The sequence below is a fragment of the Biomphalaria glabrata genome, chromosome 2, assembly GCF_947242115.1.
Source record: "Biomphalaria glabrata chromosome 2, xgBioGlab47.1, whole genome shotgun sequence".
Taxonomy (NCBI): Eukaryota; Metazoa; Mollusca; class Gastropoda; family Planorbidae; genus Biomphalaria; species Biomphalaria glabrata.
Window position 1 is genome coordinate 47,124,122 of NC_074712.1, and position 27,667 is coordinate 47,151,788.

Sequence of the window (27,667 nt, forward strand, 5' to 3'; positions counted from 1 at the left end):
ACTGAAGTCAAGAACAAAACAATGATGTCACTTAACACTGAAGTCAAGAACAAAACAATGATGTCACTAAACACTGAAGTCAAGAACAAAACAATGATGTCACTAAACACTGAAGTCAAGAACAAAACAATATCAACAAACACTGAAGTCAAGAACAAAACAATGATGTCACTAAACACTGAAGTCAAGAACAAAACAATGATGTAACTAAACACTGAAGTCAAGAACAAAACAATATCAACAAACACTGAAGTCAAGAACAAAACAATATCAACAAACACTGAAGTCAAGAACAAAACAATATCAACAAACACTGAAGTCAAGAACAAAACAATATCAACAAACACTGAAGTCAAGAACAAAACAATATCAACAAACACTGAAGTCAAGAACAAAACAATATCAACAAACACTGAAGTCAAGAACAAAACAATATCAACAAACACTGAAGTCAAGAACAAAACAATATCAACAAACAATGAAGTCAAGAACAAAACAATATCACCAAACACTGAAGTTAAGAACAAAAAAAAAAGAAATATTCCTAAGAAATGTTTATTATAAATGTGATTCTTTAGACAGGACACACTCACAAAACTAAGAAGATCTGGGTTCACCACAACAAAGTCCACACATAAAAAAAAACACTAATCTACTACATACCAATAAGAAAATAAACGGATAGGAATTAACAGGTCCACACATTTATTTTTTTTGACATTTAAATTCTTTGTTTTAAAAAAATAAGCACACTTTTAATTTTTTAGATAAAATAAATTCATAATTTTAACTATATAAATATCCCTAAATTCTAGATTTTTAGATTAATGTTATGTTAACAAAAACCAAATGGAATGGAAACTCTATCACTGTCAATGAGCACAACACTTTGAAATTAAAACAACCAAGGGAAACAAAGAATAAGATACATGTGTTCAAAGGGATATGACGTGCATATAAATACTAAAACAAGTTTCATCCTAAATGAGCTCACACAAAAAGCAAGAAACATAAGCGTCTGTATCAGGAATCCATTGGACTTCACTCAATTGAAAAAGCTCTTGTTCTCTAAGCACTAGTAAGAATATTTGTTCAAAAATACCTAGAAATACCCAGTTAGTTATCTTTACTTGGATTGAATGCATATAGACCAGAGTTATCATGAGAAAACTAAGAGGCAGTGCCATGGTTGAGTGTTGCTGAATTGTTCTATGGCTGTAACAAATGTTATCATGGCTACAAAACTTTGTCAAACCTAACAGTTGTAATGTTCCATGGACACTACAAGCTTGCATCCAAGTAGAAGACTTTTATTTCCAATACTACAAAATTTTTTTTTAAAGTCATCTCATTATCTCAAGACTGAAGTTCAAGATTTATATTCTTCATTGATTGACAACATTGTAGGGTGTCCATATTATTCAAGAGATGCATAGGGCGTCAACTTTTTTTGAAGGAATATCTATAATTTATAAGATAAGAAGATTGTTCTTAAATATCTATAATTTATAAGGTAGGAAGATTGTTGTTACAAGATGGGAAACCACTGCAGATTCATTTTTATGCAAAAATAAAAAATGTCTGCAACCTGTTATTTAACAAATAAATGACACATTTTAATCAATGTCCCCACTTTAGTAAAGTCTACGCATTGCATATGATAAAAAGCAAAATCAAAAAATCAACAGGTGGTTATTATATAAGTAAATTGCTGAGGGTTACAAGAGGAAAACTAGTCATTATACAGTGCCAGATCTGTCATGAGATGTCACATACTGTCATGAGATAAATGTCAGATACCGTTATGTGATAAATGTCAAAGACTGTCATGAGATAAAAGATTATGCAAATTAATGGTGAAAAAAGTTTGACAAGGTACAAAGCCAATGAGCTCACCTTGTGACCAATTCATAATGTAATGAAGATGTAAACTTCTAGTTTGGCAGTATAGAGGGGAGATAAACTTCTCGAAATATAATAGTGAAGTCTTATGAGTTAGGACAAATAAAAAAAATTGACAATAATGAACACATTTTTATGAGACAAAGATTAGATAATATCATTCAGACATGTTGGGCCAAGTAGCTACTTTAATTGTTGAGTATAAAATTAAAACTAGGAATAAATATTTGTATTCTGAACTTTCCTTATTTTATAAATAAAATCTGATAGTTTTATTTAAATGTCAGAAGGGTTTATAAATAACAATGCATTGTGTAGGCAATAATGAATATTTCAAAGTCAACAGCTACAAATGTCTGTTTTTTGTTTGGGAGGCAAGGACTGTGTCTTGTTATTTCACAAGATAAATTAGATGACCTGAAAATCAGGCAACACCGTTAGTCCATATGTATATCTACACAGACTTAAAACAAGTATATTTTGGCTTTTCAAAATTATGATTTCAACATAAGAAAACCAAATTTTGGTCATACAATAACCAGCGAAGATAATCTTTAAAAACTGAAATATCAATATTCAAATCTTATGCTGATGTACAGTTAAAGAAAGTTGAACTGATTGCATTGACTAAGCACAAAACAAAATGTAAGATAACATGTTTACTAAAATCTAAAAAAAAATGTTACCAGGTATTTCCACATAAAAGCCAACAAAAATGTAAAAGGGAATCTGGATTTAAGTCAGATTGTTTAAAGCAGCTATCCAAATAAATCCTAAAATGTAAAGAATTAAAAAAGAAATAGTAAACTCTAAAAGTAGTAAAGAAAAAGAAAACCACTTGTAAGTAATTGAAAACTAAAGCATCCATTTCAATGTCAAAGTATATATTACAAAATACAAGTACATTCATGACTTTGTAGAGACAGCTGGTGACAACACTCAAATATTCTAATTTAGCATTCAAGGAAAAATGCAGGAAGTAGTTTTAGCAATCCTCTATTGTATACACATCATTAACCTCATCAGTTTGGTGAATAAAACAAGCCACACAAGTCTTCAATAAGCTGAACAATGTAACAATAAAACTACTGCAATGCAACTCTACAACTGTGACATATTTCTATAACTTTCAGCAATTATTTGAAGCAAGTTTAAACATCCAAATTTTTTATATGTACTAAAAAAAATACATTTATTAGCAGGATTTGTAATGTTATGTAAAATTTCAACATCAAATCTATGCTAGTTTAAGCTAGTAATAACTCCACCACCAAAAAAGGTTTCTCTTTTAAAAAACAAAGTTCTGATACGGAAACACCAGACAAGACTCAAACATCTCCAGAACTACATTCATTGCCAAATATTTACTTTGATAAAGAAATTCTGTCACTGTTAACACGTTTAACACTAAAAGGCTCAAGTATTGTAAAGCTTGTCTTTTAAAAAAACTTATGAATAAAAGAATTGTCTACAAAGCTGAAATATAAGGATTTATATACATACACAAAATAAACGTATGATATTTAGTCAATATAATATGTGCAACAACATAAAAATGTACAGGGTACTGATAGACATGTGTGTATTTTGTCTTGTCCATATCTAGTTAACTAGAAGATGTACACAAAAATATCCTGAGATATAAGTGTATATTTATGACTAGTACAACTTAAGTAAATTACAAATGAATAATATCTAAATATACAAATATGAAAGTCGATGTCAATTAGCAGAAAGAAGTTTGACTCATAAAAAAAAACACTTTATGTTAAGTACCCACAGATATGTGTCAAATAATGTTTTTGCCTGCTGCCATGTCAGATGGTTAATGAATCTAAAAAAAAATGAATGCTTTCAATATTATCAAAAGATGTCATAATTCTTTACACGATGCAATCTTGAATGTAATAAATAATATTAGTAAGGATAGATTTCACATTATAAATAATGGTCACTCATGACATCCTTTGACTTTTCACCTACACGAGTCCAGCATCTTTGGCCATGCTGTAAAATATACTTTTGTGGTTGTTCAGAAGAACTTTGGGATCATCAAATTCTTTTATGTTCCCAGCATCCAAAACCAGAATCCTGTAGGAAGCACAAGAACAAAAACTCTTAAAGTGAGAAGACAAAATGATTCAAATGTTTCATCCTAATAGCCTCTTTCAAACATTCTATCCAATCAGATTTCATCATTAGACATTAGAGAACCTATAGAAGTGCATTTAAAAACCTTTAAAAAATGAACAGTTTGATTTAATTGAATTTTGAAATAGCTATACTTTGTCAGGTTGTGAGGTGTAACTTATGAAGGTGTGAATGCTTTAGAGATATATTTATATCATTTTAGAAATCTAGTGAGAATTTGTATTTACTATTCTACTTAGACAAGATGAACCATAGTCATTCTAGGACTGAAGAAAACAAACAACAATATACTTCAACAGTACACACGTTAATTTTGTTTGATTAGAACTTGCACTTAATTTCTGAAAGGTTTTTGGGGGATATTTAATGAGCTGTATGTAGCCTGTGGGATGGATGTAGTTACCCAATCACCCTCCCTTGGTTTGTGAAATAAAGAATAGCAATAATCACCTTGAGTAGTCCATGATTGTATTTAATCTGTGAGCTATGGTTAGCACAGTACACCTTTCAAATTCACTTCGTATTGTTGCCTGGATCAAATCATCTGTTTCCAGATCTACAGCTGCTGTTGCCTCATCCAAAATCAACACCTGAGTTTTACGCAGCAGAGCACGGGCAAGACAAACCAGCTGACGTTGGCCAACACTGAATGGAAAGAAAATCCTTTTTAACTCACACTTCAACTTTATTTATAATACCAACATTAACGGCACATTTTATTATTATCAAAATATGACAAATAAATTCATAGATTGTTTAAATCCGTATAAAAGTTTTTTTGTTTTGAGAAAATAGTTAATATTTTCTACATATCACTGGAAATATGAAATGAATAAAAAAAAAAAAAGTGACCTGAGATTTTCTCCTCCTTCAGAACATTCAAATAAAAGACCTTTCTCCAAGCCAGAGACAAAGGACTTCAGGTGAGCATGTTCAAGAGCAGACCAGATTTGCTCATCTGGGTGTTTGTCAAATGGGTCCAGATTCATTCTCAGTGTGCCAGAAAACAGAACTGGGTCCTAAACAGAAATTTTCTATTAAACAATGCTCAAATAATACATACACAACAACCTACACCAGCTTAAACTATGCCCTTGACCTAAAAGTAGTAACATATCTAAATTAGTGTAACCATAAAAAAACAAGTGTAAAATGTAACAGACTTCTAAAAGACACCAGTAATTTGATTTTAGATATTGACCAAAAAAGTTACTAATTAGTGAGGTCTTTACCTGAGGTATGATTGTAAGCTTTGACCTGAGGTCGTGAAGGCCAATTGTAGAAATATCTATTCCATCAACTGTAATGCAGCCCCCAGCTGCTTCTATGATGCGGAACAAACCTAAAGTAAGGGAGGATTTACCAGCACCAGTGCGGCCAACTATGCCAATCTAAAAAAAAAAAAAGAAACAAACATTATTTTTTGAAGTCAATGATTAATCAAAAGTAATATAAAATTTTATTGATAAACTGAATAAGATAGTATGGATTGAAAATATATATTTTATTTTTATTTATTTTGATAGTAAGCTTGAACACGTAAATGATATAATCAGACATGTATGACTGACCTTTTCACCAGACTCTATTCGACAGTTGATTCCTTTAAGAACTAAATCTAATCCCTCTCGGTAACGGAACTGATAATCTTTAAACTCAACCACACCCTGTTCAGGCCATTCTGGATTAGGACGATGGTTTTCAATTATCCAAGCAGCCTGGGGGATTGAAATAACAGTTTAAGGAGATAATTGTTTTTTATCCTCAATCCTAAGCTTCAGTTCATAAGTAAAAATATTAATAAATAAAGATACAATAAATATATTCATAAACAAATATAATCATCTAACATCAGGTCTAAACTATGGAAGTTTGTTTTCTGCCTTCTATTGTTGAAAAAGAATAAATAAAGAAAACATGGTTCTAACTAAAAAGTTCTAATGTAAAACTAGCTATATTAGCTTTAAAAGAATGGTCATGCAAATGTCTAGAATTATGATACATTTACTAATGATAATTTGTCTCATTTTTAGAATAACCAATGGCTCCTTTACCTCTGTTGGTGTCTCTGTGTATTCCTTGATTCTCTCTACAGACACAATGTTAGACTCTAGATCACAAGTCATACGTACTAACCAGTTCAAGGTTTGGGTGACCTGAGATCAAACAATGGAAACATGTTTCCATTCATAGGTACATAGAGTTCATTACAATCCTTAATGTTTGTGTGTTACAACAATTAGTGTTTTATTTATAGTTGTATCTGTTGTTTCATTCTCTTTCCACTAATACATAATAAGGGCAAGAAGATTTTTGCTTGATTGAAATAGAAATATTTGTGTGATATGAAAGAAAACAAATGTTCTTACATTCATGGCATAGGTGATAGAAAGACCCACAATGCCTGGACTCAGATCATTTCGACCAATAACAGCAAACAATGAAGCAAAGAATATGATGAGGTTGCCCACTATTTCTAAACGAATAGCCAACCACCTGTCAAATGAACATCACTGGTTAAATGTAATGGCTCATCATCAAAGTAAAAAAAATGATGAAAAATAGAAAAGTTGGCATTAAAACACAAAATAATATCCACATAAGCACCTAGAACTACTATTCTCACCTGTTGGCCACTATCCCAGGGTAATAGCTACTCTGATTATGATCAACTTTGGTCTGAGATTCCTTGATGAAGTGTTCTTCTAGACCAAAAGCTCTGATTGTCATGGCACCTGTGATAGTTTCTCCAAAGTGAGAATAAATAGGTGAGCGACTGATGGATTCAAGTCGCTTCAGTTGTCTGGAAGTTGCTACATAAAATCTCTGATGAAAAAATATTTCATTGTATTTTTAATGTCTTAATATAGTCTATATTATTTTTCAGATTACTGAAAACATTAATAAAAAATTTAAAAAAAAAAAAACTCATGAAAGCTTTAAAATTATCATTTGATTTTCAAATATTAACATTAAATATTAGCATGCCTAAAACATTTTTATAAGTTTTCAATATTTGAATGTCTAATAGATCCACTGGCATTTTAAAAAAACTGCTAAAATAAAATGTAAGGATTAACACTGTTGTTTTCTTTTTAAGGAAAAGTTTTCAAATCCATAATGTACAAAAAAATTAAGAATGGATTTTTTTAATTAAAAGAAAAGATTTCTTTATAAATTAAGACTAATTTTGTATGAGAATGTTATACAAAATCAACACACATACAAGCAGAAGTGAAAGGCATGCACAGCTAAGTAATTAAAAGCAAAGCCAAACAAAAAAAGGATAGATAAAGTTTGTTGTGTAAAAAAAATTGATAAAAGATTTTAGAGATTTTATTAAAAGAAAAAAGTTACTATTTTATCTAAGAAATAGTGAATCAATGTTTGTTTCTATATTAAGTAAAGTGAGAAGTTTAATATACTAGCACATCAATAATCCAATTTTTATTAATGAAGGTGTTAATTTTTTTCTTTTAATAAACAGAAACTAAGAATTGTGACCAGAAATTGAAATTTTAAAAATGTGAACAGGAAATTGAGATAATAATAATGATAAGGAAATGTAGATTACCGATATCAGAAATAATTTGATTTGCTTGTAAAATAATTCTTACATTGTGACTTTTAAAAACCAATCTCAAAGATTTAATAGATGCATTTGAACAAAAATTCCTACAACTTATTGTAATTGATGAAAATAACTTTTAAGCATGAAAGTTTCAAACATTTTCTCCAGAAATTAAAACAAGCAACCTCAAAAGATGCCAATCTCATCTAGACAAGTTGGTTAACAATATAACAACTAAAAAAATGTCGTCAGGAGCTATTCTTTCTTGAAAAAACAAAACATATTCAACACAATTAAAATACATAAAATGACTATGTGGAAAAAAAAAATTAAAAATAACTAAAAGAAAATTAAAGTAATACATCGAATAAAAAAAATATATAATTTCTGTGAAAAGTATTCTAGTGAAGACCAACTCGAAAACAAATATTGTAGATAAGATCTAAGTTATACATTCTAAAAATAAACAAATGCCTCCATCTACATCTACCATTAGATACTGATGATATTTGATCTACCATTAGATACTGATGATATTTGATCAATTTAAAATTTTTCAACCTTCACAAAAGAAAAATTATATTTAAAAAAAAACCCTAACAGACAAACTGGATACATGAAACATGATTATTAAAAAATGTCAATGTGTTGATTTAAACTGTTTTGTAGATTGGTGCATTGATTACCAGGCCTAACAATTTCTAAATATTTAGCGATCCTAATTTAAAACTATTTCACAGCAGTTGACTGTCATAATGGTCCATTGGTACTTAAATAAGGTACACTCTAATTAGTTTCTCATTAGATCGAAAAACTTTCTTTGTATTTAACTCTATATACCATATATTTATCTTCCTATAATTTACAAACATTCCTATTAGATTCTAAACTTTAGTTTCATAGTTAATAATTTCGTTCATTTATCCTACCACATGGTGAGGATCAAGAAATATGTCATTCCTTGAATCTTTCTAAATAGTTTATGTTATATTTTTGTATTAATAGATTTAGATGACATGTGACCAACCAAAACCTTAACAATTACTTATAATTTTAAATTGAATTACAAGGGATTAAGTTGGATGTTGTTACTAGATAGAAAAAAAAGTGTCAGTATAAGCTTGTGACATTTTCTAGTCAGCTCGTATACAATCTATCTATTCAAAACAATCTAAAAGCAAACTGAATTCCTAGAAAGCATAAAGTAAGCCAAGACCACACATACACAATCAAGAACTTCCCCTTAGTCAGACAATACATGAAAGAAATTATTTAACAACTAAATATAATAAAAACCCAAGCTTAATAGGATTTTAAGCACAACATATAGACATTCCCTACAACATAAAAACATTTCCCAAAACATATAGACATTCCCTACAACACAATAAATTCCACAAGTCTTAAAGTAAACTTTGTGCAGAGCAATGGTTCCTAACTCATTTATTTTCTATTAAAAAAAGGTAGAAATTCATGCAACTTATAAGTTCTTTGTAGCTATAGATTATAAGTTGGGAACCACTGGATTAAAGCATTACTTTGTGAAGCCAAAGAACTCAGAATAAGACTATTAGCACAAACAACAATACCTGTACAAAGTAGTAGAAAATGAGTAGCGGCACAATACAGGCCAAGAACATCGGTGTGGAGACGGAGATGACCAAAATGGTGGATAATGTCTGGAACACACACATCAAGAACATGCCCACTAGCATGGGGATGACAGTGTCCAGTGTGTCAATGTCCTTGCTGAATCGGTTGACAATGCGCCCAGAGGGTGTCGTGTCGAAGAAACTCATGGGATTTCTAACAATATTACCCAGCAGTGCACGGTGAAGGATCTTTGTGGCTCTAACCCCACCCAGCAACCTCATCAAGGCAGTAATGAGCACGAAGATGCCTATAGTTATATATATCATTTAGAAATTACACATCTAAAAGACAAATTTCATTAAAATTGTACATGATTGAAATAGTACACACTAGAAATGAGATGTGACTGAATGAAACATATTTTTGTTAGTAAATGAAATGAAAAAAAACAAAATCTTTAACAAATTTCAGCAACCATTTTAACTTACAAAATAAATCAAATGTTGATTGTGGAGAAAAAAGAATATTTAATTATAGATTGAATAGCATTCAATGATGTTTCAAGTAAAATTTGTATCAAGGCTATCCTAACCAATAATACCTGTTTTATGATCAATCACTTGTGCATAGTTTAAATTATAAAACTTCAAGCAAAATTAGATTTAAAAATGAAACTAAGCAAACATATATGTCTCCAAATTATTACTTTCTTCATTGGTCAAATTTAAAGCATAGTCTACTTGTGAAATATTTTCAAAACAGAAATATGACACAAATAAGATTGGGGGATATACAAATTAAGCAAGGCAAAAACTATTAAAATGTATATATTTGTCTGGTCAAACAGGACTACACTTGGATAGTGTGCTAGACATTTCCTTAGTAATCAACTGAAAAGTGCATGCCTGTGGTGCTACATTGCTGGTAGGCTGATAAAATGATTTTTTTGTTTTGTTTGTTTTTAAATATAATTTGGAAAAAAAAATGTTTATTTTCTTATGTTTTTTTTAAATATATAAATCATATGGAATGCAAAAAAGTACTTCAGAAATTGACTAGTATAAGCCAGAACTGTTTTTTAATAAAGAAATAATTTTGTAGTTAATTAGATCAAGGAAGATCCAAATATTTTAGACTTAAGCATAAACTCAAATCTACAATAAGACAAATATTGTAAGTCGCAACAAAACGCACAAGTGTTAAACCCATTTGGCCTAAAAACACATTTGCAGTTCTCTACCATGACACCAAGAGGTATTTATTTTTTGTTTTGTTTTTGTTTAATATACACCTACTTATTTAATAGCTGAAGGAATTTAAAAAGAAAAAGTATTTAACAAAATTTGCTTTATCACATCTAACCAAAAATGAGGGTGTGGTGAACATTGGCTATATATTCATATAAAAGCATTTTATTGAAGCAGTTTTTAAGAAGCATTAACACCAGGGATATGTACCTCTGAATCAGATATTATATGTTAACTACCTGCACAGCCCAGTACACTGGTACTATGAAAGGAAACAAGGCCAGGGCCCAAGGCGTGCTGTAAATGATGACGAAAGCTGTCCCTAAGCTGGATAAGATAACCATCAACATAGATCTGACACTAAAATGGATTGCATAGTCTAAATCTGCAATGTCATCAGAACAGCGGTTCAAAATGGTGCCTTGTGAGGTTTGCTCAAAAAAGCTGAGCTTATTTCTCAACAGATGGTTAAGAAACTGGGCAAACAGTCTACGAGATGCCACAAGTCCACCCAGAGCAGTTAGGAAAGAACAGGCTGAGATGAGTACACCTACAATCACAATGTAACACATATGAAAGTTATGGGATGAAATAATGCATCAACGTAAACACAGTCACACAAATACAAGTTTGATAGTTGCTTTAAAAATATATTAAAAACCACATTTCATTAAATATTGCACTGAGTTTAACATGACACAAAATACCACAATATATGTAGATATGAATGGAAGTTTTTAACTATCAAATTAGAACTTAAATGAATCTGTGATTAATATGACTTTATAGTCGACAATATGTCATTCTTTTTCTACATGATCATAAAGTGATGTAAGTTAAAAGTCACAGAAATAGTTAAACCCTAGGTAACCTGACTTTCACTGATTCATTTTTTAAAAACCTAGAAGACAACTGGAATTTTGTCAATTAAAAAAAATTTTTTGAATATTTTTACAAAATACTTTGGCAGTTACATAGAAGAAAAAATTTGAGAACCATAGTTGTGAAATTTCCATTATGAGAAAACAAGAGATTCTTAGTAGTGATGATCTTTAAAATCATTCTCTACTTTCAACCAATAAAAGGAACAGTAAGAGACCATTTTATCTAAAATGAAATAAAAATTTTGCTACATGTATTTTAACTATTACTTTAAAAAGGCATGCATTTCCTTTAAAGTATAGATGTAATTTAACATTTTCAGATAAACAAAAAAAGTTGTTTAATCGTGACATAGTGCACTGTGAAAGTCAGAGAGTCCCCCCCCCCCCCCTCAGAATGAGAAAGATAATTCTGGAGAGACGAACTAAAAGAATAAAGTATAACATCTGAGCAGAAACAATTCTGAGAAGAAACGTTCAAGAGTAAAGATATTGCATCCTAGCAGGAAGTAGTATTTTGTTGTTGTTGTTTTTTTTATAAAGATTTATATATGTTATAGAACTGGTTAGAGAAAATGTCAAGACTTACTAGGCAGCCCATGTAGAAAGAAATCCAATATTTGTATCCCAAGCAAGTTTTTTAATTTATATGACAATGCATTCATGTGAAGTTTGTTACAATTATAAATCAATGCCACCTTTTTTTTTTATTAGGGTGGACAAAACAATGGAAGCCCTAGTAAATCTTAAGACAATAAAAGCAAATGTTATCTCTTACAAGCATACCAACACATCAATAAAATACAAACAAACACAAACACACAAATATATATATATATTAACATATGTATAAATATATAGAAGCACAAACAGAACTGACCTTGTATAATACCAAGGGCACCATAGACTCCTAGCCTCATATCTCTGTTGGCGGTGTCTGAAGATATATTTGGGTTTCTAGCATCATTGCTCCACTCACTCAACCAAATGTTGGAGTAGATACTGGCAGAGTGGTACAGTACATAGAAAAACAGAATGACCACAGTCAGGAGAGCTCCCACAGCTTTCACGTAAACCATGAAAACTGACAACTTGACCTGTACAGGTAACAAAAGAAAAATTTTGAACTTCATAAGCTTTTTTTTTTTTACTTCCTCTCATTCTCTTGCACCCCAAGGACCATCACTCTAGAAATCATAAGAGAGAATCTTAAACATGGCAGAAGTCAGTGCTACTTTTGATCTTTACTTTGACCTATGTTGCCATGCTATGACTGGTTTCAACTTAGAAACATTATATATAGGTCCAAAACAACAAGAAAAAAGAAACTAGAACAAAATGCGAAAATAGAGCAATGAGATTTATAACACATGAATATTCAAAGTTTACTAGAGTAACACCATTAGTAAAATCACTAAATTAAGAGACCCTTGAAGTTAAAAGACTAAAAATAAAAATAAGTCAAGTAGCATAATGATATAATTCATTATATGCATAAATATGCATAAAACACTGAACCACAACTTAAAAATACAAAAACACATCCTAATAAAATACTCTGAAAGACACACAAAAAAGTATATAGATTCTTATACTAAATGCTAATACAAATATGAACATGTGCTCCTTCTTGCCTAATGCCATTAGAGCAGAGTTGCCTGAATCAGCCAGGAAAGCCAATAGCTTAGCAGAGTTTAAGTCTCTAATTAACATGCACGACTAGACTGACAAATGGATAAAGTAAGGATGTAATTATCAATGTTTTGGAAAGAAGGTTGTAAATTATATGTTGAGATTACAGAAAAATGTAAACAAATAAAAATAACAACAAATTTTAAATTTATTATTATATAATAACAACTCATAAAAAAAAGACATCTTACTCTGCCTGTTTCAGCCGTCTCTGCCTGTACAAGTTTATCTCCCTTCTTCTCCTTTTTAAGCAATTTCTCTTCTTCCTCATTCACAATCAAGTCTGATTTGTCCTGTGTAGATTTAGATGTGAGCACTGTTGACTTGTGGATGCTAGCTGGCAGAGACATATCACTTCCCCTTAGCTCTGAGGTGTCTTTGAAAGCATCAATGTCAGTGTCATCATCGACAGCTTTTGAGACCTCAGAGCTATCAGGATGGGCTTCACTTAATCTGGACACTTGTCTAAACAAATAGATAAAACAACTTGAATTTTTTTACACATGTGTAGTGTCCACAGTGACACTACATAATGGGTATGTGTTGCTTGCTTCATGGCATGTAGAGTGTTACCTTTGAATGAACTCACTGGCATCCTCTGCCATGGAGCCCAATCTGGACAAAATTTCTGCTCTACTGCTCAATACTATTCAAAAGAAAACAAAAGAAACAATTACAAAATGAAGCAATAAATTTACATTTTTACATAGACCAAAAAGTGACAAAAAAAAATAATTTCAGACTGAAATAGGATTTACAATAAACCTATTTAGTGTTAAGAAAAAAAAAAGGTTGTATATAAAGTTATACTAAAACCTTAATCTCTCTAGCTACCACCATTTTATGGTTAAAAAAGAGCAAAATGAAAACAAAAACAAGAAAAAAAAAACAACATTATAGAAAACAATTTTCACTGTTTCTAAACATTATCTGAAAATCTTCATAACAAAAACTTTCTTAATTAATCATGGCATAAAGACATTTATTAAAATATTTTACAGCTAGTTTGAAACCTATTTTTCATCTATACATTTTAAGATGAGAATTGCCATAAATAATCCATCAAAACACAAAATGAGCTCAACAATCCTTTTTGTTTGTCTTTGCCTTGTTTCTATTGACCCTAAAATGGAAAGTCCTTTCTTACCTCACCATCCAACAACAAGCACATCATCACAAATCATTTATAAATGTTTATCAGTTCAGCAAAACAACCTTTCTCAGAGTCTCACTACCTGAGGTCATCAATTTAAATTAAAGTCTCATTAGATTATACCAACTGAATTAATACTTACTATCACCGTCTGCTAATGTGTCATCTTTCAACTCTTCTGTCAGATAATTGCGCAAAAACTCAGCAAATGCCCCATTGTGATGCATCAATTCAGTAAAAGAACCAACTTCAGAGATCTTCCCATGCACTAGCACAATAATCTTGTCGACTTGGGGCAAGAAGCCAATGCCATGAGTGACAAGTACACGTGTCTACAATGTGAAATAATGAGAGTACTTGGAACATAAAGTTGAAACATTAACATTTGTGTAGCTACTTAACAAAACTTGTTGAATTCAATGATAAATATTAAGGCTAACAGTAATTATAATTATGAAAAATCCATTTTAAAAAAGATGTAGCTTGTCCAAAAAGCAAGCAATTTGGTTTTAAAAAATGACAACAATTTTAAAAAAGCTTTTTAAATGTAACAAAAAGTTTAACTTGAACTTCCTCCTGCTGGTGCCTCCTGTCTCTAGTTAAACTTTGACTCCAGTCATGTCTAAAATGTACAAGTCAATTGTCTGCAATGATGGGTACACACTTTGTGGATTAATGTGTCTCAAAAACAATTATACGTTCTCTTCAAAGAAAACCAATAGTTTTGTCAAAACTTATAAACCAATAGTTTTACTAAGGGATATATCTTTACAGATATAAAATATGTCACTATAAATTATTATATAGCTACACTGACCTTGTCCTTTAACATTCCTTTTGGTCCAATCACTTCTGTAAACAAATGTTTGCCGACATGAGAATCAACAGCAGAAAGTGGGTCATCCAACAAGTACACATCACTGTTTTGATACACAGCTCGAGCCAAGGCTACACGCTGCTTTTGTCCACCAGAGAGGTTAATTCCCTTAAGGAAAGTAAATTGAAGTGAAGAATGCATTGATTCTCTCCCATTTCAGAGTCTAAATGTAAAGTTTTTTTTCTTTCACAGAAACTACCTAAACATTTTGTAAATTTTATATTTTTCAGGCAGACTGATTTTAGTTTAAATGTTGAGACACTTTTGTATTAAATTGAAAATTTCCATAACCAATAAACATTTTTTTTTATCAGGAGACCTAAAAAAAATTATATAAAATGTAAGGGCTTAAAATTTAAAATACAAAGAATACATTTTTTGTTAATTATAATAATAATAATAATAATAATAATAATCATATGAATGTTAAAATAAATGATATTAAATAGATGTTTAAATCAGTTCTATTTTCCAAGTTTAAGATCTAAAAACAACCCCCATTGTTTAGTTAGTACCTTTTCTCCAATTTCAGTTTGGTCACCAGCAGGTAGGATCTGAAGATCAGTCCGAAGAGCGCATGCCTCTATCACTGCTTCATAGTTTTCATTTAAAGGCTTGTTGAATAATATATTGTCTTTTAATGTTGCATTCTGTATCCATGCTTGCTGAGCTACATAGGAAACTGAACCCTAGTATGAGCAAAGTATCAAATCCCATTAGTTACCTGATGTCTGACATTGTTCAAGTTTATTACTAAAAACTTTTTTAAACTGTAAGTAGTTATGAGAAAGATAGGAAAAAATAATGGCGGACATGTTGTAATGCAAACTCAACTAGATCACAGATTTCAAACTGTTGACCATTAGAATAATCAGACAGGATAGACTGAACAGGAAAAAATAAAGCATTTAACTAGATTTAGACAAAATATGGCTTTTCAATTTTGAATTCAATAAAAGTACTTGCACATGTTGAGGGGGCATGGTGGTCAAGAGGTAAAGCACTTGGCACCAAGGGGTCTGAAGTTTTTAACCTATGCTGTGGTACTTTCATCATTCTAGTTTCGAACTGGGCTGTACATACCTTAACACTCACTGACCCAGCTTCTTTCTCCATCTCTCCCAACATGGCTGCCAACAATGAAGACTTTCCAGCTCCCACAGCCCCAACTATGGCCACCAGTGATCCTTCCTCAATGGTCAGGTTGATGCTACATAGGAAAAGACAAAATAAAGTCATTTTGATACTGTATTGTCAGTATTGTAAATAGAGTCAGTATAGACTATTTAATTCCAACTTTAGAAAAAGCCTCTCATGCTTTTTTTTTACTGGAATAATTGTCTGGTGGACCATAAATCAGATGGAATGAAAAATGGTAGCCATTGTTGCAAGACTTTAAACCCTGATAATCTAAATGACTGTCCAAAAGATCAAGTTTTATGACCTTGGTCATCATTCCATATAACAAGTTTAGTAAAGAATCATTAATAAAGTACCATGATTAGCAATAATAAAATTAAAAGGATAAATTTTGACTTACTGAGACAAAACGGTATTGCCTGATTCCCATGCAAAACTTGCATCTTCAATTCTTATAGCTGCTATATCTGGGAAATGATAATCGCTTAAGTTAGCATAACTTAATTTCCTATAATAGCTATCTAAGACCACAAAAATATTACATTGGAATACTGTCAACATTTTAAAAACTTACCATCAGAATCTTGTCTGTCCACACTATACGGATCTAACTCAGGATTATCAACAAACTTTTGAAGCCTTTTTAATGAAACATTTGCCTGAGAAAAGTAATAACATTCATATCAAACTAATCCAAGTTTGGATTTTCTTTTTAAATTTTTGATCAATAAATGTATATAACAAGGCATTCATTCTTGCTTTGAAAGAAGTTTGTTACATTTATAAATCAACGCCACTTTTTTTTGAAGTGGTCAAAAAGTTAGGAGACCCTAGTAGATCTTAGACTATAAAAGCAAATGTTATTTTTATTAAATGTATACAAATATATATAAAAAAAATAAACTACATATAAACATTAAAACATTTTAGGCAACAACTATTTTAAAATTAATTACAAATGTGTACAATAAGAATGTTTCATTGGGGCCATATTATTTATCAGTAAAGTTACTAGCCTGATCCATTGACCATTTTTAAGTAGTAACATTTTAAGCACCTGCATGTTTATACTGGCCACGGGGGTCTTAAGCATGTGGAAGGAACCTTCAAGCCTTGTGCAAGTTCTAAACTTTTACACATGACAAAAACAAATACTTTGGCCTTTAAGCTTAGTGACCACTGTTTATAGATTGCTTGAGATGAAATGAAACCAACCCCATCAACCCAATGAAGGTCTGTCTATCTGGACCCCATTAACCCAATGAAGGTCTGTCTACCTGGACTATGTTGGTGATCACATTAGGTACCATGGACAATGGAAACCTCAAGATGTTAAAGAGTGCCAATGAGACAAAGGCTTTCTCTGCATTTAAAACATTGTCAGTGGAGGAGAGGACATACACAGCAAATGTTGTCAAGGAAACCTGGGGATATAAATAAATGTGTGTATACAATTTTAGAATTCACAACGCTATAAAAAACAACATTAAAAATACAAAAACAGTATATAGTGTGATAAATGAAAACAAAAGAAAAATTTCCAATGCCTGAATCCTTACCAAGACTGGTGCACATGTCCAGAAAAATGAGCTGACAGCGTTCAGGTAAGCTGATTTTCTCAACACTTTTAGTTCCTTGTTTCTTATGTCAAGCACCTTCTCCTCAAAAGAGCCTTCCCATGCATAGAGTTTGAGAACCTAAGTCAAGTGGTAAAAGAAAATTAGATCATCTTTTTAGCTTTAAGTTCATTTCAAGACAATATCTTTTTAAAGTAAACCAAAGGATCCTATACAAAAGTGTCTGTACCTTAATTCCATTCAAAATTTCATTCATGAGTTTAATTCTTGCATCTTTCAAAGACATTTGTGCTACCTAAAAAAAATGCACAGAAATGGTGTTAAGATTATCAAATATTTCAGAAGACAATAATGTACATTATCTCACTTTGATGGCCACAAAGAAGGAATAGACTACTGATCAGAATAAATACATGCACAGGACTGGGTGGACACATGACAACCTAGAGACAAACAAATTAGCATTAAGCCAAAACAGTGTAGTTTAAAACACATTACCTGGTATTGTCTAGATTTATTAGCAATAACTGCATTCAGTGGTATCAACAACACCATAACTCCCACTCCAGCAAGAGCAGAAGGTCCTAAAGTTTGAAACAAGAAGTACAATGCCACTGATATCTGAAAAGGTCCAGACCATATGGTATGCAAGTAGGTGGTCAAATCCATAAATCTTTGAGCATCCACTGACATGAGATTGACTATTTCACCAACAGTTGAGGACCTTTTGGCAGAGCTGGATAATTTCAAGGTCTGAAATAAATGGCACAGGGAAATCAATTATTCTTTTACTATGTGATGGCTTTTTTGGTATAGAACTCGGTTTTCATAAATAAGTTCTGTGCTTAAAGCAATTATAAAGTTTAAATCAAATTATCACAGAATGAGGAAATGTCTGTATTTTATAAGATAAGATAATTAATTGTGTTAATAAAGCAAGTAACTAGCCAAAAGGGATTTTGTTTTCTAAGATGACTAACTTAATTAGACTGTCAGCCATACAAACAGATGATCTTTACATTATCTGCCCTATAGAACACAAGAGGTACTTTGGACAAAGAAGTGAAAATTAAAAAAAAAAAAGGCTTCCATTACTTTTCTATAAATGACAGCTATGATGGTTGATCTAATCCTCATGCCCAACAGAAATGTGGCATGGAAATACTGATGTAACAAAATTGACTGAACCAGGGCGACCAGAAGAAGCATGCTTGCATAGAAAAAGCCACGCCACATATACTCATCAGAACTGGTGAACTTAATCAAGAGCCTGAAAAGATAAATAAAAAAATAATAATAAGCGTTTAATATTTCACATTTGTAAAGAAAATTTTAAGTTATTATAATATGGTTCAAGTTAAATGCTGACAAACCAATATTACCAGTATTCTGATTTGCTGAAGTATGGGACAAAAAAGTAGGCATAAAAAAAAATATAATGAAATAACTTCAACAACCAATGCAGGATTATATCAAGCTGTATAGCTAATTATATAGCCATCATTACATCAAGATAGTACTCTTCCTGGGTGAAATACTGCAATCCTTCTAAATCTTCAGAATTGAAGACAATGTCTTTATAATATCAAGATAGTACTATACCTACTAAACTAAACTAAACTATGCTGGACCATATTGTAAGTAACCAACAACTCACCTGAGCAACTGTGGACTAATGAACATAAGAATGTCATGAATTAGTTTAAAAATGGCTGCCACAAGAAAAAATCCAAAGTAATTTCTGACTAATGCTGAGAACAGACTTCGCTTGTGTTTGGAATCCTCCATAGCAGCATTGTATGGGACCAGGATAGCACTTCCTTCCTTGTACATGAAACTGGTCTCATGAACATCACCATTGGCAGCAATGGGTAAAGGCCTGAAGTTTATGGATATATACATAGATATGATATAAATGCATAAGTATGCCCATGTCATATAAAATATTTTACAATTATCTAAGACCATAGAAAACTCTAAACAAAGTTTTTTTTTAAGCTATAGCCCAGCTTACACTTCTTTAGTCAAGTTCCACTTGCGATAAAATTGTGCAGATACATATTCTGATGTGTCCTCTTTATTAAGGGACCATAAATCTTTCTCTGTTAAAGCACGTTTATAGCCCTGAATTACCATTCTGAAACAAAAAATATAAAATATATAATTCTCTTCTTGGCCTAACCATGCAGGTCACCACGATGAAAAAGTCATGGAAAGATAACTATTTTATTTCTGCACGTTGGACTAGAGTTACCCCACGTAACTTTCATTGTGACAGAGAGCCACAGTTCAGCTCACATGTATTTTTTGTTTTGTTTCTTAAATTATTTTTTTAAGTAATTAGGCTATTAAAAATTTAATGAAAACTTACCCAGAAAACCACCAGAATGTGATTTGAGATAAAAATGATGAATCTTTCTCTGGACATTGATGCTTTAAAAAGAAAAAACAAAAAAGAAAGAGACAAGTCACCTTCAATTAAAAAAAACAACTAAGGAAATGAGTTCTTCCAAAACCTATTATGTCCAAAAATGCATAAATAATTTTCTCAAATTATTATAGCCTAAAGTTTTCAAGTGTATTTGATGCATTCCTGACAATGTTAACAAGAATTTGTACTCAAAGAAAAATAATTTTCAAGTATTTGCAACCATTTTTTTTTTTACAATATACAAAGGCATTCAATTAATGTAAAGCTTAACAAAAACTCTATGCAAATATTGTGTCTTCTTTTAAGTAGCCACAAATAATCAAAGAAAATATAAAAATAGTTCAAAAATTGGCTTTTTTTGTGGGTCAAAAGATGTGCTGTAATTTGATTGCTGTTCATTTTGATTTAATTCTTTTTGTGAAACAAATTATGACAGTCAAACTGAAGAAACATTCTTTAAAGAGGAAAAATTGCTTTTAAAATTCTTCTACGATTTATAAACAAACAAAAAATGTTAATTCAAATCAAAACCTTTAAAAAAAAAAGCATTCTGGCAACCAATCAAAATGTTTAGAAATTAATATATAAAGGTATTTAAATATAAACTGGAAGCTCAATAACACTTACCTCATCTTTTAATGCAGCATCTACTGGTTTAGCGTCTACAATAGCAGACAGTATAAAGGCAAACAAAACACAAGGGTAATGGATGAAAAGTGAAGGGGAGACATAGCCCTAGTAAAGAAAAACAAATATTTCAGTCCAATAACCAAAGAAATTATGCAACAATCCTTATATCATAACAATACATATATATATAGCTAATTAAGAAAACATTTCAAAATCTGCAGTGAAAAAAAAGAAGCAATCTCTAGTAAAGTAGAATTATAATTCAGACATCGAAAAAATATTAACTAAAATATATATCTAATCATTTATAAAATGATACTTAATGGAATGAAATTGAAATTTCCATCAACCAATAGCTATAACCTCTCTGACTAGTACTAAATATATTAAATACAATAAATCAAATGTGATTAACAAAACAGAGATTAAATTATATTTATTGTGAAAATTCAAGTGGAAAATCATACTACAAAAACATGCTCAAATTGTAATAATTTAAAAGGTTATAGTCTTAATTCAAATGCCCATATATATATGCAATGTGAACCAGAGCATACAATAATTTTTAGCACACACTTTTCTGCAGCCATAACTTGGTGCCCATAGCCTTGACTATCCTGTTGTTGATGTCCTTATCCAGTAGCACATCGTTGGAGAGATGGAACCAAGATGACAAAAATGGCCAACAATTTCCAGTGGTTGGCCCCAAATGGTCACGAGAGGTGCAGTACTTGTGTTCTGAACTAGTATTTTAGTCTTGCTTTGACTAATATTTAAGTCAAACTTCTGGCATATAGCAGATGGCAGATAGATTGTCAACAAGGGTCTGAAGCTGGGAAGAATAATTAGCAATTATAGCTGCATCAACAGCGTAGAGGATTCCCTGATTAGGACCTTCCTAACTTTGGTTTTTAACCTCAACCTTGACACATTGAAGAGTTTTCCAGAGGATCTTGTATGGAGAAATACACCTTCATTGATGTTGCAGTAAGCATAATGCAGTAGGCAGGATAAGAATATGCCAAACAGAATAGGTGCCAGCACACATCCCTGCTTGACACCACTGCTGATTGAGCTCCATTAAATTTCAATGTACATTTTGTTTCCTTATGAACTTTAGTAGTTTGGTAAGGCATCATATTTTTCTCAGGAGTTTGAAAAGGCCACTTCTGGTGACCATGTCAAAGGTTTTCATCAGATCAACATATGTATATATTTGTGCAAGTTCTAAACTTTTACTCTGGACAGAAACAAGACACTTGAATTATGTCAAAACATATATTCAAAGATTTTCAAAACAGAGTTGTCATAAATGTAGATTTTGAAAGAGCTATTAACTCAACAATTCTTAATTTCAAGACATCTTCCACTTCTGATCATCCTATTGTCCAGATTTTACAAATTCTAATTAAACAGGTCAAGGAAGACACTATGGACCTGAATGAAAACATGCTCGCATTAACCCAAACCACAGGTTAACGAAGGTGTCATGTGGCCAGCACAACATCCAAAAGCCTTTACTTTTCCCTAACTAATGTCAGGTACCCATTAGAGTTGGGTAGAATCAGAGAGGCCCTTAAGATCCCAAAATTAAAATCCCAGTCTTCACCCAGATTTGAACTAGGGACCCTTCAGTTTGAAAGCCAAGCACTTTACCACTTGGCCCCAGCACCTCCATCCCACTCAGAGTTTGATAATAATGATCATCCTTTTGCAGGTTATAAATTAATCACACATTTATTTTAGTATGTATGTATGTAATGATAGAGCAGCTAAGCCATCAAATAATTAAACTTACTTTATCTATAGCAACTCTGATGACTGATCTTATCCGAATGATTTCACAAATAAGATACAATAACCAGAACAACACCATAAGACTAGAAGATCTCACTCCTCGCTTGCGCTCCATTACCAAGACAATCAAAACCACAATCTGTAGAAATTCATGAATTAAAAAATATATAAATTAAGTGATTGTTTATATACCATCATAAGAATTATTAGAATGTCAGATGTTGAATAGATATATCCTCTAAATATTGAATAAAAGTAACTTATTTCAAATGTAAAAAGCATATTACCATTGTAAGAAAAACACAAAGCGGTGAAAGGATGTCTATTATAGGCTTGCTGCTATCATTTGAAATTTTGATAATGCCAAAGATTGCTTCATAGATAGCAAACAACATTAATATACTTATAACAACCTGCATTTAAAAAAAATAATTGTAAATTGGTTATGATAACACAACTTTTTGTATCAATCTAATTAACAATTTAAAAAATTATAAGCTAAAAAATTATAAACAAATTAATTACAATAAATTTTAAAATTGTATATCTACACTACCACTTTTAAAACACTCTGCCAACTCCATTTAATAATGTGCAACTTTTGTCTCCATAGATGACATATCCTCAAAGGAGCAAGGAACAGGAAAAAGTAACATGGCACCAAAGCAAGGAAAGACTTCTGGAAGCAATGGGTGAAATCTGGATCTGGTGTGTTCCACGTCAAATTGGTATCCTAAGAAAATAAGAAAAAAGCTCTATTAAAATTTGAAACGTAATAACTTGGATTTAAGATGTAAGGTTTCCTAAAAGGCACTGTAGTACACCCAAATCACAATTAACATCTGTCTTTACGTTACTCATCCAATGTCAGAATCTTATTAAAATGCACTAACTAAAAAAAATCTTAACATAAAATCCCATGTGAAAAATTAAGACTAGGTCAAACCAAGGTAGATACGCAGAAGGCAAGCCTCTTTAACCTTGTCCCTCAGCTTTAATGTATAAATCCAATGTATGTGGACACTGATACATTAGCTTGCAACATTTTAAACAGTTTAACACTTTCATTATGACATAAATAGTGCTGATTAAAATCTTGTGGACAAATACATTTACAAAGAAAGAAAAAAAGAAACAAAAGTAAATAGTGGCACGGGATTAAAAACAGATACCTATGTTATTAAGCAACCTTGCTATCCACTGTGTACTTGCATTTTGCAACACTGAGGTTTTACAGACATTTAGTTATTGAAGAACTAATAAAAAATCTTCATGGATTTTTTTACATATATATTTAAAAGGGATTTAACATCAAGAATTTATATTCTTATTTAACATTCATTTATAAATAAAGTTTTCTAATTGCAAATAAAAGCACAACAATCATAACCTAGAAATCATCCTAATGGAATTTTCTTGGCCCCACAAATAGCTTTAAACTGCCATTCTATTTGATTGCTTAACATTATATATATATAGTGCTTTTTTTTTTTTTGTAAAAAAAGTAGGTGCTGGCACTCAGTAATGGATCGCCTAACTTTTAACTACTAATAAATCTATTCTATAAAGCAGAAAGTAAGGGGTATGTATGTATAATGAATGTTACGGATAGAAAAATCAAAACCATATCACCAATCTTGATAAAACTTGGCATAAATGTTCCTTGTTTACTAACTGGAACCATAGCGTAGGTAAAGTAGCCCTAAAACAAGCTTAAGACACTCAAAACAAAAAAAAGTTGCCCAACTCTATGAAAGTATTACTATTTCATGGATCTAGGCCATGTTTACATGAGAGAAGATTGAAAGGATTTAGATCTAGAAGCATTTTTACATAAATTCGTTCCTTATATCTGCGAATTTAGAAGTCCTGACGTACTTTACAATCCCATTTAATTAAAAAATCTGGTATTTTTACAATCCCATTTATTTAAAAAATCGGGTAAACCCATTTTAATTGTACTTTATTTTTCATTCATCTCCTTTTGTTTTTAATAGATATGGGTGTACAGGCTTAACGGGTAAACCCATTTTCGCGAAAGAGAAAAACTTGAAAGAAACATTATCTTAGTTTGACATATATATAAATCCAATCCACTAGATTAATAATACACTAACTAAGGCCCGCAGGCAATATCCAGCTAGTTAATAATAAAATACAAGAAAAGTAATAATTTTACCCATATTGAAAAAGGTGCCGGTACGGCGTACCATCACAAAAAAAGCACTGTATATATATATATATATATATATATATATATATATATATATATATATATATATATATATATATATATATATATATATATATGCCAATGGTGGGGCTATTTATTACTTTATTAGTCTATTATAGTGTCTATATTTTGAATCTATAATAGTCATATTATTATAATTATAGATATAAATACTAAATCTAGATCTATATTTACAAAGCCTATATCAATTCTCTGCCTGTATGGTAAAAGGTTTGTACACCTTATTTCTCCAACACCCTATCTCGGATTAAGCTGAAATTTTGCGCAATTATTTCTTTTACCTGACAACATAAGAATCATTTTTAAAAATTAACCAATTAGTTAATTAGCTATTGGTAGCTAATTATTTTGTTTGGTATCTTGAACAAGGGAAAGAAATTGTACAGATGTGGTGGTATAAGTTGAATTAGTCCCGTTGAAGACTTGAGCCTGGAGTAAACATTTTTAATTTTTTTTTTTGCATTTAAAAAAACAATTGTGTAAACATTCACAAAGATACCCCCTTCTTCCATCCTATTTCACAACTTGTCCAGACAAGTGATAGGATCATGGCACATTGAGAAAAGCTAAAAGTTAAACAAAAAAAAATTGGTAAAAATATTTCTAATTGATCAGATTTATTAATTTATTAATGTTGAAGTCAATCATATACATGACTACTCCAAACTAATTGATACACAAGTACACTTTATTACACTTATAAGCTTTGTTTTTTTAAGTATTTATTATGTTTCTCTTGTTTAATATTTATTTGTATTAAATATCAAAATAATTATAAATATAGAATATATAAATATTAGGTCTATATTTAGAACTTGGTAAAATATATAAGATTAAGATCTCTTAGAATTAGTTCTAAAGATATAGATTATAGATCTATATTTAATATATAATATCTGATCTACTATCTAGATCTATATTGATTATAATTATAGTCTAGATTCTAGAATTAGGAGGAAAATACTGGCTAGATCTATATAGAATCTAGAATTCTAGATCTAGAATAATAAGAAGTTAGTCTATTAACTTATAATTTACTTATTCAAAGTTATAACTTATAAATAATAATATAAAAATAAAAATATCTTGATCTAATATATAAATTATAAATATACTAATATAGAAATATTATTTTAAATATACAATATATATAGTATATTCTTAGTAAGTCTTAGTATATATAATATAGACTCTAATTAAGTGTAATAAAGTAATTTAGTAATAAAGTTTAATAAAGTCTACTCTGATTTACTCTAATTATAGAATTATAAATTATTAAATTATACTTATTAACTAATATCTAATAGTTATAGATCTAGTTCTAGATTTCTAGATCTAGGAATTATTGTTAGATCTAGATACTATAATTAATTTATATTGCATCATGATCATGATCATTTGTTATTGCAATGTTGATCATTTTTATAGGAAAAAAAGCAAGAAGAGGCATGTAACATGACAATGTCAAAATCACAATGACAAAGCATGATCTAGCTGGACTACGTCTACTCACTTGGCATAGATTATGATAGATCTAAATAAGATTGTTACTCAGTGACAGTCTCACTCTCAGTCACTGAGTCAGTGTTACACAACACAAGAGTCATACTATAGATCTAATTTATCACTAATCTATCTACTAGATCTATTGACTATTATAAAGGTCAAGATCTACTTATTCAATTGCTATAGAATCTAAATCTATTCTATAGTACAGATCTAGATTCTAGATCTATTCTATATCTCTAAACTTACCCATAGCGGCGATGAACACAGGCCCGCCATGTTTCCAAACACTCGATGTAAAAAATGAAACCCTCAAAGCACCGAAAAATACCCTTTTTTTTTTCAGACAGGAAGAAATCGGGGGCAATTTCTATAACAATGGTTGCTCTCTTCGGCTAGCTCACAGACTATATGGCTTAGTTTTAGCCTAACCCTAAATAAGTTAAACAAACCCATCTCTTTCTCTCTCTCTCTCTCTCTCTCTCTCCTAATTTTTTTGTTCATGGTTATCTCTTCTGCAATATAAACAGATCCAGATGGAATGATGTAGGCAATAATTTCACGCGAGTTTGAATATTATAGTATGAAAAATCTATAAAAAAAAAAAAAAAATATAGAGTCTAGCAGACGAGAACCATAGTATATGTAAATATATTAGTTTGGCTTACTAAATGGTGGACGGTGAGGTCAATTAATTAATTAACATCAGCTGTCAAGGAATGTACGTAAACGCATATATTGGACCGGGTTCAAATAGGCCTACAGCCAGAGTTATAAATAAAATAAAAAAAATACTAGGTTAATTTGTTGAAGACTGTTGATTGATATCTACATGATTATAATAGAAGCCTCTTCATTCCTATTTATTACGTAATATTATGGCCTATGTAGTTTATACTCGATTTATAGGCATATATAGTGGTTGTATTTTTTTTTTATCTTCGTGAAGATTGAATAAAACAATATCGAGTTAATTTAATGTCTATATCTCAATTTAAGCTACATAATGGGTCTATATGTGATAGGTCTATAAATATATGCTATAAAATAAGAAAGAGAGAGAGAGAGAGAGTATATATACATTAACGAATAATGGACAAGCTCGAATCTTATATAATACAGACGTTACTTCAAAAAAGAAGATGATTACGTCCTACGCGTCATGCATTTAGTCATGCATATTAACCAATGACTTAAATTCTGCCTAGCTCAGGCAACCCATTCCATGCTCTAATAGCACTAGGGAAGAAGGAGTATTTGTACAA

The 27,667-nt window shown here is 30.8% G+C and overlaps 1 protein-coding gene across 3 annotated transcripts; it reads right to left on the reverse strand.

The window, feature by feature from the left end:
- Positions 1-536: 536 nt before the first annotated feature.
- On the reverse strand, positions 537-26,794 carry LOC106058874 (multidrug resistance-associated protein 1-like). 3 transcript variants are annotated; one of them, XM_056020922.1, is made up of 31 exons: positions 26,652-26,794; positions 23,199-23,375; positions 22,930-23,055; positions 22,644-22,781; positions 20,843-20,950; positions 20,156-20,217; positions 19,799-19,921; positions 19,442-19,663; positions 18,880-19,054; positions 18,283-18,537; positions 18,014-18,079; positions 17,767-17,904; positions 17,485-17,631; positions 16,782-16,866; positions 16,608-16,674; positions 16,151-16,277; positions 15,583-15,756; positions 15,008-15,175; positions 14,333-14,522; positions 13,611-13,683; positions 13,229-13,502; positions 12,226-12,442; positions 9,214-9,524; positions 6,680-6,879; positions 6,423-6,549; positions 6,108-6,209; positions 5,625-5,771; positions 5,286-5,444; positions 4,906-5,072; positions 4,504-4,698; positions 537-3,993 (listed from the first exon to the last, which is right to left on the reverse strand). In XM_056020922.1, exons 1-31 carry the CDS (start codon positions 26,679-26,681, stop codon positions 3,882-3,884), a joined length of 4,662 nt encoding a protein of 1,553 aa, XP_055876897.1. In that variant the 5' UTR covers positions 26,682-26,794; the 3' UTR covers positions 537-3,881. The 3 variants fall into 3 exon arrangements, with proteins under 3 accessions (XP_055876897.1, XP_055876895.1, XP_055876896.1); XM_056020920.1 differs by having other exon boundaries at positions 13,229-13,523; XM_056020921.1 differs by lacking the exon at positions 9,214-9,524 and adding an exon at positions 10,704-11,014 and having other exon boundaries at positions 13,229-13,523.
- Positions 26,795-27,667: the final 873 nt, after the last annotated feature.

What these genes read in the sequence shown, in the direction of transcription:
- LOC106058874 (XM_056020920.1), bottom strand. Translation starts at nt 26,681, where the DNA reads ATGGCGGGCCTGTGTTCATCGCCGCTATGG. An exon ending in TTTGTGTTTTTCTTACAATG is followed by an intron (nt 22,782 to 22,929) that starts GTAATATGCTTT and finishes GAATTTCTACAG; the next exon opens with ATTGTGGTTTTGATTGTCTT. An exon ending in CTGGGTCAGTGAGTGTTAAG is followed by an intron (nt 15,757 to 16,150) that starts GTATGTACAGCC and finishes TGCTCATACTAG; the next exon opens with GGTTCAGTTTCCTATGTAGC.